Genomic DNA, 12,543 nt, shown 5'->3' on the forward strand with positions numbered 1-12,543 from the left:
AAATTGGTATGTTTTTTTAAAATTTATTTATTTATTTTTTGTCAAATTTCTTGACAGCTGTTTTTATATATAATTTATAATCGAAGGTGCCCAGAGGATGAATTGTAAACTACTTAGAGTTCATCAGATAATATTTTTCGTTTTAGGACAAATTACTTATAAACTTCATGAGAAAATAGCAGTTGTGAGCATGCTATTAAATAAAATGTTAGTGAATACTGCTCAAATGTAACTGCATCAGAATGCAGAACCTCCAGTATCTCTAACACATGTCTCATTCTCCATTGGCTAATTGAGCCTTTTCTAAGCCCATATGAACAGTTATGAGTTTGCAATTTTACTTTAGATAATGATAATAATGTTTCCTACCTCATTTGCTACCTTGGTTTATCCCTCTTCTGTTAAATAACTATACAGAATACCACTGGGAGTTGAAGATGAGCTTTTATGGAAGTGTAAGGAACACTCTTGTCATCTTAATAGGCTTGTGATCTTCACTAAAAGAAACTAAAAGAAATCTAGTTTTTATTATTCGATTTAAAAACTATGGCAAGCTACCTAAGGCACTCTTACAGAGAACATGTCCTAAAATATTATTCCCTTACTGCTTTACATGTAGGCGTACTGATTTGTCGTTAGCATTTAGCTCAAAACTCATCATTATGCCTAATACAGAATAACATAGCCTCTAGCTAGCTAGCTCTCAGTCTTGTTTGCACCTTTGTTTGAGTAGAAGATTGCAGTAGATCATATATTAAAACTGGTAAAATGTGATTATTTGTACTTTATAGCTTCAAGAAAATATCACAAGTACTGAAATATTTTAAGCTTTATTTGTCAAGGGAAGTTCTGCTAAGAGCAACGTTATCTTTACAGGACTGGCTTGCACAGTTGCACACATTCATACCTATGCAAGCACAGCCTGATCTGCTGGCCTCTGAGCAGCTCGCCTCAGGTCGACTGGAGGAGTGAGGGATTGAGGGCACTGCTTGCTCAAGGGCATTTCAACGGGCAGGTGCTCTTCTTTCATCTTCACGCTCCCTCCTTGCAGCTCATCTTGGGATCTTAGTTGTATGAAAAAAACATCTCTACCACCATCATCAGAGTGAATGTACTCTTGGGTACGCAATAATTCTTGAATGTTTTATTTAATCATAAATATACCAAAAATGTTTTTTCTTCATAGCCACATCACTCATATCACTTATTTTCATCTCTGCATCTACCACTTCTCCTTCATCTTCCCCATTGCCTTTATCCTCCTGATAATTCTTTTACCTCTCAGACTCTCATTCATAATGGAGGTGCCCCAAATGCTACGACTGTTTGCATGCATGCATGCGTGTGTGTGAGTGTGTGTGTGTGTGTGCGTGCCCTTGTTTTTCTATATTTCTAGGGTAGTATGCTCACGTTGTGCAGTCCCACAGCACTGCAGGGACCAACATGCTGGACCTCATACTGTAATCATGACAAGGGGAAGGGTTAGGCACATAATGGTTAGTGTTACAGCAAGGGTAAAGCTCCAGGAAACAAATGTGAGTCTATGTAGAGTCCCCACATGTGATAACAATAATGATGTGTGTGTCTATGTGTCTCTTTTCTACACACCCTATCATGCGTTCATTATTTCCACACAGGCTCAGAGATTTCAAATCAGTGGCGCCTCAAATGCCCTGAGGAGGGCAGCAGCTACTGTTCCATACACTGAGATGAGTGATGATTACACTTCTGGACTGAGAGGAGAAAAGGGTTTGAAGGAGAGATGTGAGGGGAGAGAATGGAGTGCGAGAGCATGGAAACCCTCTCAGCCATGCGGGAGAACCCACTCACTTATAATGTAATGCTCAGCGAGCTGCACACAATTCAGTCGGGTCAAATAGAGAAGCAACGGTTGTCTGTGAACCCCAGCCTCAGTTTAACGTAGGCAGTGTCTGTCTAACAGTATTCAGCCAAGCCAAGAAGTAATCTCTCAAAACTGTGATGCATTTTATTTATTTGATCATATAAACACGTTTTCCTCCGAGATTAGTCGTAGCAATTACAGTAAAACACACGATTAGTTGTTGTAGTCATCACAGCAATGCTCACATATTCACTCTTTTATGAATTATCAGTCTTGCATGACAGCATTCTGTCTCTTATGGTTCACACAGTTACATAAAACGTATCTTCTTAGTAAAGCAGAATAAATTGGGGTTGGAGGGGCAACAGGGGCACAAATCTAGTCGGCTTTAAACACTTTAAAATGCAGGAGCACTCTCAACGGTGTTGGAAGCTATGCCCAAATTAACCCTACATGAAATTGCATTAACTATCATACATTAGAGATGATATTCCATGATATAATTTGTACATTGCATTCTTAACTCAGGGTATTATACTGACAGAGATGGAGAAAATGCTGCAGAAAGCACAGAGGGACCAGACCCTTACTACTTTTCATTGGCTAGATCATTAGCCGCATCTTTATTCCCCTCTATGCCAGGGTCATATGTCTCATACACTGTGCTATGACACCTTGTTCGACATGCTCACAAAATAGCTTAAGCAACCACCAGCACTGTTTTTAAACTGCTTCTTTATCATCAGTGCAGAGCCTCCTCAAGCACGTTTTGCAGGCTGCTCTTACCATGAATGTCCTTCAGGTGGCGCCTGAGACCTGGCTTCTGTGTAAAGTGCAGGGCACAGTAGTTGCACTTGTGAGGCTTGTCCCCCGTGTGCAAGTTCAGGTGGTCTTGCAGCGTGGCCTTCTGGGAAAATGTCTTGTGGCACAACGGGCATCGGAAAGGCTTGACACCGGTGTGGACGCGTATGTGGTGGGTGAGGTTGCTCCTCTGGGAAAAGCCTTTCCCGCAGACCAAACACAGGTACTGTCTGTGCTCCTTCAGATGGCCCAGATAGCTCTCCAAGTGTTGGAAGACTCTGTCACACCTCCTGCACAGATACGGCCTGTGGACCATTATGCCGTCTGAATCATCGGTCAGCTCGTTTCCGGAGCAGTTACTTTTTGGTGCTCCAGAGAGGCAAAACAGCTGGGAGTTCATCAGCTCTCGGCAGTCTTGGAGTTGAGCTGCCAGTAAAAACATTTCCTCCTCTTCTCCTTGTCCATCCCATGCTTCCTCACCTCGGTTTTGGGAACCGTCCACCAATTCTTCATGTTTATTTGAACCTCCTCTAGTTGGGAAGGACACAGGATCTTGGACAGCTTTGGGAGACTCAGGGTTAATTTGTGAATCTTTATCTGATGGCTTGTTTGTGTGAACAGGTGGGATATCTACACCCTCCTCTGACTTGAGACAACATGCTGCGTCTGCAGATAGTTCTGTTTTAGCAACAAAAACCCTCTTATCTCTGACCTCCTTCAGTCCTTGACTATCCACCCTGGCTTCTTGGCTGATTCTGAAATTTGCCTCAACCACTCCACCTTCCTCTGTGCTTGCTCTCAGGACGCTGAAACTGGGCTGGGGTGCATGCCTTTGCTCCTGATTGTGGAGGCTGTATAGCTTCTGGACTGTCTTCTCCTCTGAGTGTCTCTCCGGTTTCAAGAAAGCAAGTGTGGGACTGAGATACTGGGAGACGGCTTGGACACACTTCTCCACCACCTGACTCATCTGGAGCGCACTGGCTGCTGTCAGGTAGCTCACCAGCTCTCTCAGAGGGACCTATGTAATGGAAAACCAAGGAAACAAGTGCAGTGATGATAAGTTAAAACAACTGAGTGTACAAGATGCCAAAATTTCATTTTCAATTCAAACCCATGTGCAAGAACAAAACTACAACTGCTGAGTAAAGTCGCCTCAGTCATCTTTAACTTTCATATCACGTAGCACAGACACACACAACATTAGGTCTGTTTCTTATTTCTGATTTAGTACTTGAACGATTGATGTTGTTCCACATGGAAAGATTTATCCTGGCTCATTGAAGGGCTGCACATCCGACCAGTGGCAGACTCAGGATGTTTCCATGAATGACTGCACGTCAGGGGAGCCTTTTGTGAAGCTCCAGATGACACCACAGTCCCTAATGATTATGGTAACCGGGGCGGTGTTGAGTCTGCATGCAGACGGACTGTGGAACAGCTGGCCCCCTGGCGTGGTCAGAGCATTCTGGAGCTGAACCCTCTCAAGACCGTAGAGATGACACTGGCCTTCAGGAGAGACTCTCCTACATTCCCCCTCCCCTCACAATCCTCAGTGGCACACTGTCTACTGTGGACACCTTCAGGATTCTGGGAACCTACAATCCCCCAACACAACACCTGTAGCGGTCCTCCCACATAGACACTGTTCAGAAAAGGGCCGAGCAGAGGGTGTACTTCCCGAGTTCAACTTTCCAAAGGAGCTGCGGGTCCAGTTCTACAACAGGATCAAACACTCTGGTTCAGATCTGCAACCAAGCAGGAGAGGAACGGACTGCAACGGACAATCAGGTCTGCAGGAAAAATGACTGGAGCCGACATGCCCTCCATACGGGACTAAAGAGCACTGTATGCCAAACTAACCAGACACAGGGAATGTTCCTTCCCCCAGGCTGTCACTCTGATGAACCTTTCACAGTCAGAGTGTCAGAAAAACCACTGTGCAATGACCCCTTATCACCACGCATCTTTGCACACAGCATGTTTATGTAAATACCACTTGAAATATGATTTAATGTTTAAAATAACCTTCAAACTTAACCGCAGTCAGCAGATTCTGATTCTGATGTTTGAGGGGCAGGGGCAGAAAAACTCACATGCGGTGGGGCTGGAAGTCTTCATACACCATGAAACCCTGGTTAAGATGAAAAAAAACCCAAACATTTTATTATTGCCAGTATATCATGTCTGGCCCACTGGAAGGGCACCCTATAGGGCACTACATCATGTTTTGTCCACTGGAAGGACACCCAAGTGGGCACTTTATTGTGCTTTATCTACAATAAGGCTGTGTTCTGGCTTACAGATCTGTGGACTGTAACTCATGACCGTATTCAGACCGAGAGTAAGCTGGGTGTGTGGCCTGTCCCTGGGACACACCAATTTTGCAATGTTAACCTGTCACTCTGACACTCTGTGTTTTGCCATTATTTCGTCATAATAGTACAATACAGGTCAGGAGTTGTAAAATAGTTTATAACTGGGATACGTTTGGGGATAACATAACATTCTGAATAATCTGCCATGTTTTACTTAAAACGTTTCAGAAGCCGTAGATTGTTCTGTACCTCTAAGAGCCCAGTGTAGCAGGACAGGAGAAGTCTCTTCCCAACCTCCACACTGGAAACGACCCCCACATTCAGCTCAGCCAGGCCTTCGTGGAGCAGAAACTGGTCCCGTAGGAAGTCTGAGGACGCTGCAAGCACCACCCTGTGACCGTGGAAATGGAGAGGCTGGATGGTGGTGCCTTGCGGACCCCCAAGGAGGAGCGTGATATCACAAAAGCGGCGCTCCTCTCTCAAAGCATCCATTTTGCAGAGGATAGAGTCACCATAGGTCGGGAAATGAAAGCGTAGAATGTCAGATGAGCTCGACATGGTGGTCTGTGTGGAATTAACAGAATATTTGGTTTAAGGTTTGTTAGGGTGTGAATACAAAAAAAAACAAAAAAACATCTGCGAGCTGCATAGACTACCTGTCTTTATACATTGTGGGCTTTTTCTGCCACTTATGATACATGCATGTGGCCTGTATCAACTGATTTACAGCCAAATCACAATTCCAACAACTGTTCATGATTACAATGTGATGTTTTTGGCCTGCATTTAAACAAACTCTGAAGCATGACAATCAGTGACATAGCAAAAACGGAGAGAGTGCACATGGAAGCGATGACCCAGCCCCACCTTTTCCTGCAGACTCATCCCGAGGTGATGGATCAGTGGGTGAAAAAAAAAGCTGCTCTCTTCGTTGAAAACCACTGTTAAGCTAGCGAGAACAGTGCGTCTCTGTTCGCCTGATGCCTGAGAATTTAACCAGAATTACTTAGAGAAACAAGAAAACACATGTAGAAGGGTGAGATGCATTTTCCCACAGTGTGCAGTCATCCCGACTCTCCCTGTCTTTTCTGCTGAGGATCTTGAATTTAGACAGCAGTGTGTGTGTGTGTGTGTGTGTGTGTGTGTGTTGCCAGGAGCTCATTCATTAATTAACCCCTTCAGCGGCTTAATTTCACCCAGGTTTTTCTAAATGCACTGAGGGGTCCTGGTGTAATATTGTATGGATGAGTTTTGAAGGAATATATTGATATAATAAAACATTTTAATAAAATGCTTATACTTATATTGAAGCTGCTGGTGTACAAATCTTCAAAAACGCCAACAGATTAAATGAAAAAGTGTTGTTATTCTGTTCTTAAAAAAAACAACAACCCGTAAATAAATAAATAAATAATTAAATCACTTCCTGCTGTTGATGTGGCTTCATTCAGTTAACATCCTGTTAACGGATATCGTTTCTCTGTTGGCCTGTGTGGACGCCTGTTTTGTTCACCAGCAATGGAAAGTAACGAGATACATTTACTCAAGTACTGTGCAATTTTGAGTGACTTAACTCGAGTATTTCAATTGTTTGCCACTTCATTCTTCTCTCCACTACATTTTGGAGACTGCATGCTGCATTGGAGCTGAAGCAGCGCCTTTGGAAATGCATTTGTTTCATCCGCCATCGGATAAAAAGAAAACAACACCGATTCTGAAAATCTGATCTGAAGTCAATACTAAGTACACAGTTGATACAGACATGTATGCACTTGTACTTTTGATACTTAAATAGATCCATTTGCCATACAAATACTTTTAATAATGAAGCACATGTCATATCATATACTTTAAGACTTTTACTCAAGCACTGTTCGTCTGTCTGACTTTCACTTGAAGTAATATTCCAACATGATACCGATACTTTTGCTCAAGTATGACTTTTAGCTACTTTTTTTTTTTGACAACACAGCTTCCTCACTGTGCTCCATGTTAGAACTAATGTGATACATCCGCATCTCTGTGTCTTGAAAGTTTGCACAGCCTGTGGTGGATTGTGAAATGTGCTCCACTGCCTTCATGTCCATGCACAGTAAATTCTGCACTCGAAGTTGATTTTAAACCATTACTTCAGGTTCAACAGGATTTGGAAATTGTTCACGTGGAATGTTTTCACAGGTGAGGAGGCAAAGGGATCAGGATAGCGAGACAATCCATCTGTTTCTAAAAACTACAGTCTTTACAGTTGTCCTGCCAAAAGGAAATGATTACTGTTAGCCTTATCACCCACGAGCGATATCACCTGTCAGATCAGGTTACAATATGTCTTATCAGTTTTAAATGATGTGGTTATCAATGGAATGAGTTAGACAAGAAGTGTTTACAACAGAAACACAAGGAACGGTTTACTTTAATCAAACATACGTCTTATTTTAAGGTCTAGTCCAGCTTATACACTCAAAAATGCCTCACAGATACAGTTAGTAATGGTTCCGAGAACTGTTGGAAGTGGCCGCGTGTCCACAGATAATGATTAAACAACTTCAAGGTTAGCATACACAATTTAGACATGAAGGGTTTTTACAAGAAACAATCTGGTCATGAATCTACACGTCCTTTATTCTGACTTTAGTGGAAATGAATCATTAATACGCACCAAAGACGAGGGTGGAGGTAGAATAAAGAAGTCAGAACAGCTTACGTACATCTGCAGCACAAGTACAAACCGTACCCTGGAAGTAGCTACAACCAGCGTTGTTAAAGGTACCCCAAGGTATCTGAGCAAAAGTAAAGATTTTGTGCTCCAATATAACTATGGAAGATGAGTGTGACCCTTACCAGCAGCGCTTGAGCAAAAGCTTTAAAGTACAAGTAAAAGCAAAGCTGCCGAATACACGTATTGGAGTAAAAACTACAGTATTTGGATTAAAAAACTGTAGTGGAGTACAGTACATCAGTACATTTAAAACTGACTTTAGCTATATTCCATCAGTGGTTATAACTATCGATTAAATGTAGTTGAGTACAAAGGTACAACAACCTGTAGTGGTGTAGAGTGACAAAGTGGCAAAGGCACAATATTTACCTGTGAGTGGAGTGTCACAGAAAAGTACTGCCAAGTAACCTAACATTGTGTGATATAACTATCAATTAATAATAGTGGGGTAAAAGGTAGACTGTGTTGCTATCAGTGAAATAGAATGATAAAGTAGATTAAAATTGTACTCAATAAGAGTACTCGAGTAAATGTACTTAGTTACATTTCCTCAGTGGCTGTAAGTGGCACACACGTGTAAAACGGTACAGTGTTTCCCTGTGAGTGGGGCAGAACTACAAAGAAGCACCAAGTCCTGTAATTGAGTACTTTTACTCCGGATCATGCCTCTCTTCGCTAGCCGTGGGAACTAAAACGGAGTCAGTGTGAAGACAAGAGTGTTTTCTTCTCAAACACGGAAGAAGAAGGCAGTCCTCAAGTCAGTGAGTCAGTGGGTCAGAAACAGACGGAGGCATCCTGCTCCGCCCTCACCACCGCCACCACCACCACCTTCATCAATATCACCGCTCCGCACACTGTCATCTGCTATTTAGGAAGAGACAGTCGGGAAGGAGGGGGACAGAGAGAGAGAGACGGGCTGGTAGTTTGCGCTCTCTAACTAAAACCCGAGCATCGTGTCAGGCAGAGAATGATGAGTTCGGTGAGAGTTGTTACCGAGTGGAGAGATGAAAAGCGGTCGAGGAAATGATGTGAGGACGACGGAATGGCAGCTGACGGGGGAAAGTAACGACGCACAGCTACTTTAGTTTGACAGCTAACGCTCGGTCAGCTAGCTAGCATCGTGAGCCCGGTAAAGTTAACTGTGTGGACTACAGACAGACCCGTGTTGACTCAGGAGAGGTCAAGCAGACAGAGGGCAACACGCAACGACAGCCAGAGCCAGTAAGTGCGATAAGTGTGTGTGTGTGTGTGTGTGTGTGTGCACGCGCTCACGTACCCCAACTCACGACACCAGTTACAGTTAGCTTAGCTTAGCAAGCACAACTTTTAATCTGCTGCTTAGTGATCTGTGACACGGACGGGAGCTTGTTTTGATGTTTATGATAAACTGTTCAATAAATGTTTTTAATTAAAAGTCACAAAACTAGAGATTTTAATAAGTTGGAGCCGATCCTGACAGATGTGAAATGTCCATCTGATCCATCTGACAGGTGTGATATTGCACTGCCAGGTTATTTATGCTCTGTTTCTACTTTATTGTCAACAGAGTTACAGATATCTGAAGCTAATGTTATTGCAGTAAATCCCGCTTTAATAATGGCTGTAATGATCCATCTTTTGTTTAAGGGGTTATGACAAGAGCTGGATTTTTTTAAACTGATACCAGGATTTACATTTGAGAGTTTAAAACCAGTGTGTCGACCAATATTTATTCAACACTCTTGTTTTTGACCAAGTGACCAAGCTTAAAGGGGCACTTTGTAGCTTTTTTTTTTTTTTTGGCGCTCTAAAAGTGGCAGGGTCCACCACCATAAACAAAGTAAAGCAGTAAGAAATTTTGTTGTTGTTTTTGTTGTTTTACAGTCAGTATCAGTTTACTCAGTCATAGTAAAGAATACAGTTTGTTTATTAAGTTTCTTTTAGGCATATCAAGAAGTCAGTCAGTGTTTCTTCTGATCAAAACAACGTAGTTCACCTTTAAGGGGTTTTGAGTGGAGCCATAAAGATATTGGAATTTTCTGGGCCGATAGTGAAATTGATTTGTAAAACTGTGAAAACAAACATTTTGTTCCCCAATATTTATTGTGATTACGAGGAACTTTTAGTTTTTGTAGATTTGAGCATTTTGACAAAAGCGATACAGCACCAGCGCCTGCTGTTGTCAAGGTCTTTGCTAGCCATGCTGGCGGCGCATGCATTTGTTTTGGAAGCGAGTGACTGGGACTGCAGATTGGATCGCGATGAGATAGTGTATTAACATGTGATTTTACATGTGATATATGTAATTGGACCTGAGCAAGGGCATTAACAAAAACTATATGAAAATAGCAGTCTTTTCTCTGATGGTCTGGTTCACTGTTACAGGATATTTATCATCATCAGAGGAATCAAAATGCTGTTTCATAAACACTTAAAAGCTCCTTGTCACTTTAAACAATAATTTTTGATGGGGATGCTTTGAATTTGGTAAGTAAGGAAAGGTGACTAGTGGTATGACTTTGACAGGTCTCTCTGCAGGATAAACCACACAGACGCTGTGTCTACCTCAAGCATACCTCAAACATATCTAAAGCATATGTGCACTGCAATTTCTTGATACATATTATTATTTAAAATATTATCTATGTATTTCTGTGATAAGCCGATGGTGGCCAAATGGCTGTCCATCAAATTCATTAAGTCTTAAAACTGTTAGATGTGTTGATTCATTATGGATGGTGCTGTTGAATTATATTGCCGTTGTTACAGTAGGTTAAAAAGGTACATGATTTCGTAGTCCATTAATCATAATTTTTCTAAAGCAGTTTGAAAAAAAAAATTAACAGTATACAGCCTTCATATGTTGAGCCTGTTTATACCTGACATTAACATGCATCTTGGGTGACATTGACAGTAGAATCTCCCTTCTCTGCATGAATATAGATAGCTACATCATTTGCTGACAATGTTTTTGTATACAAAGAAAGAATTTGTCCTAAGGAGGCTTTACTGATTTTGAATTAGCTGTTTCACAACATTTTTCTTGAATTCCTCCTTATTCGGATACCAAGGAAATGGTGGATATCAAAGCTGTTAGTTAAATGGTGCATTGACTTGAAACAGACCGTGTGTTCACAAACATCTGCTGCATCAAACACCGGCAGGTAATCAAGCCAAAACACTCAACTTGCATCACAAATGTAACCAAATGTAAACCAGACAGTGTAAATTCCACTTTGCATGTGGGAGAAGCTATTATACTGAGGAGGTCAGTTGAGTATGCGGTTCATGTTGGCGTCCTGTTACGGCAACAGCCATTATGACCATCACCGATGATGTCAAGGATCCATCAGGATGCTTTTGATTTATAACTACACAAAAAATTTGGTCAAATGCATCCCAGACCACCCTTACCGGTGGTTTTAGTGGCTGGATCACATTATGTCTTAGTGGACATTTAGACTAGTATCAGGTCACCCAAGTCGCATGTTAATACCAGGTATAATCAGGCTTATTATTCACAAGCAGTTCTCTTCAAAGTTGCCAAGTTATTTCTCTGTTCAGGCTTCATAATGTTGACTCTGTTTTCTGGTTAAGAGAAGGAAGGAAAGGCTGTTATGTTTTAGTCAGCCCCAACCAACAATACTCATATGGATTCTTGAATTGATTGTAATCACCTGAAGGGGATGACTGCACTGGGGAAGTAGATACTGTATTCACTCAACTTTTATCACAAGACAATACGTAACATTATATCCTTCAGGGTAAGACATGCTGTAAGTGGTATAGTGTTGTGTAAATGTTGTTTTAATGTTTGTAAAAGAAAGTACATATGACCCAGATTTTCTCTGACATATTGTTTTAATAGTATGTAGGCAGTGTTGATTCATTAGGCTACTCGTCAAAGCCCTTACAGCCTATTTAGCATTTTTTTGTTAAAGGTCTTTACTGGAAGAGCATACTCAGTGACATGCATGGGGGAAGTACATTATTCTTGCATCAGGGATCATGTGTAACATTCTGCAGGTTTTATCCAGGTCACATGCAAAGAACTGCACAGTCAGAAGCTGTAATGGAAAAAATAAGTTTGCTAGTTCAGAATGGAACAATTAGCAACATCAAAGCAGCAGTTACACATTTTTCTATGTCACTTTTTTGCCGAAATAATGTTCAGCACAATCTTAAGAGTACTGGGTCATAGAGAGACTTGGATCCTGCACTGTGGTGTGGTTTAGGGTAAAATGAAATGTGAAAATGCCCTGTGATTCCCTGTGAAGTCTTGATCCACTCATTCGCATTTAGTCACTTACTTAAGACTATTATTTTCATGATTTATCAATCAATCATGTAGTCTAAAAAATAATGTGATAAATGCTTGTCATGGATAACACTCTTTTTTTACTCTCATAAATGACAAAGAAAACACGCATTAAAGAGGCTAAAACCATCAAATGTTTGACATTTCTGCTTGAAAACTTACTGAAATAATAAGCCAAATAGTTTGCAACTGATTTTCATTCGTTTGACAAATTGGAGATATAACTAATCAGTGCAACTGTAAACTCTTAACTCTAAGCTTTTACACTGCTGATGATCTGCATTACTTTCACGGTGATTTGTGGTTGTTGAACCAGTTGGAGGTATCGCAAAAAGAGTACTCTTTGTCATTATAATTGCTTTTACATCTCGCCTGAGAGACAAAATGAAAAAGAGCCAGTACTCAGACAATACATTCATTCAAGCCACAGGGAAGGGAAACACCTGTGTGTTCCCCATTTCACTTTCATTACATGAGTCTGCTCTGTACATTTTGTTGATGACATAATGTGAAAAAGGACTTTCTTTTGTTGAATGTTAATGGATGGCAGAGGAGTGACAGAAGTCCCTAC

At 41.3% G+C, this 12,543-nt stretch overlaps 2 protein-coding genes across 3 annotated transcripts in view; one reads left to right on the forward strand and one right to left on the reverse strand.

Annotated features, from left to right (window-relative positions):
• Positions 1-2,000: 2,000 nt before the first annotated feature.
• Positions 2,001-9,004, reverse strand: LOC119029454 (zinc finger and BTB domain-containing protein 26-like). Of its 2 annotated transcripts, none has more exons than XM_037116268.1 (4): positions 8,952-9,004; positions 5,827-5,943; positions 5,209-5,523; positions 2,001-3,662 (listed from the first exon to the last, which is right to left on the reverse strand). In XM_037116268.1, the coding sequence occupies exons 2-4, from the start codon at positions 5,842-5,844 to the stop codon at positions 2,586-2,588; spliced, it is 1,410 nt and encodes a 469-aa protein (XP_036972163.1). In that variant the 5' UTR covers positions 5,845-5,943; positions 8,952-9,004; the 3' UTR covers positions 2,001-2,585. The 2 variants fall into 2 exon arrangements, with proteins under 2 accessions (XP_036972163.1, XP_036972162.1); XM_037116267.1 differs by lacking the exon at positions 8,952-9,004 and adding an exon at positions 8,669-8,794.
• The window catches only part of jak2a (Janus kinase 2a), a 31,449-nt gene continuing 27,198 nt past the window's right edge, over positions 8,293-12,543 (forward strand). The window contains exon 1 of the mRNA XM_037116263.1: positions 8,293-8,896. The gene's annotated coding sequence lies outside the window, so the exon portion shown is untranslated. The remainder of the gene's footprint in view (positions 8,897-12,543) is intronic.

The sequence above is a fragment of the Acanthopagrus latus genome, chromosome 12, assembly GCF_904848185.1.
Source record: "Acanthopagrus latus isolate v.2019 chromosome 12, fAcaLat1.1, whole genome shotgun sequence".
NCBI lineage: Eukaryota > Metazoa > Chordata > Actinopteri > Spariformes > Sparidae > Acanthopagrus > Acanthopagrus latus.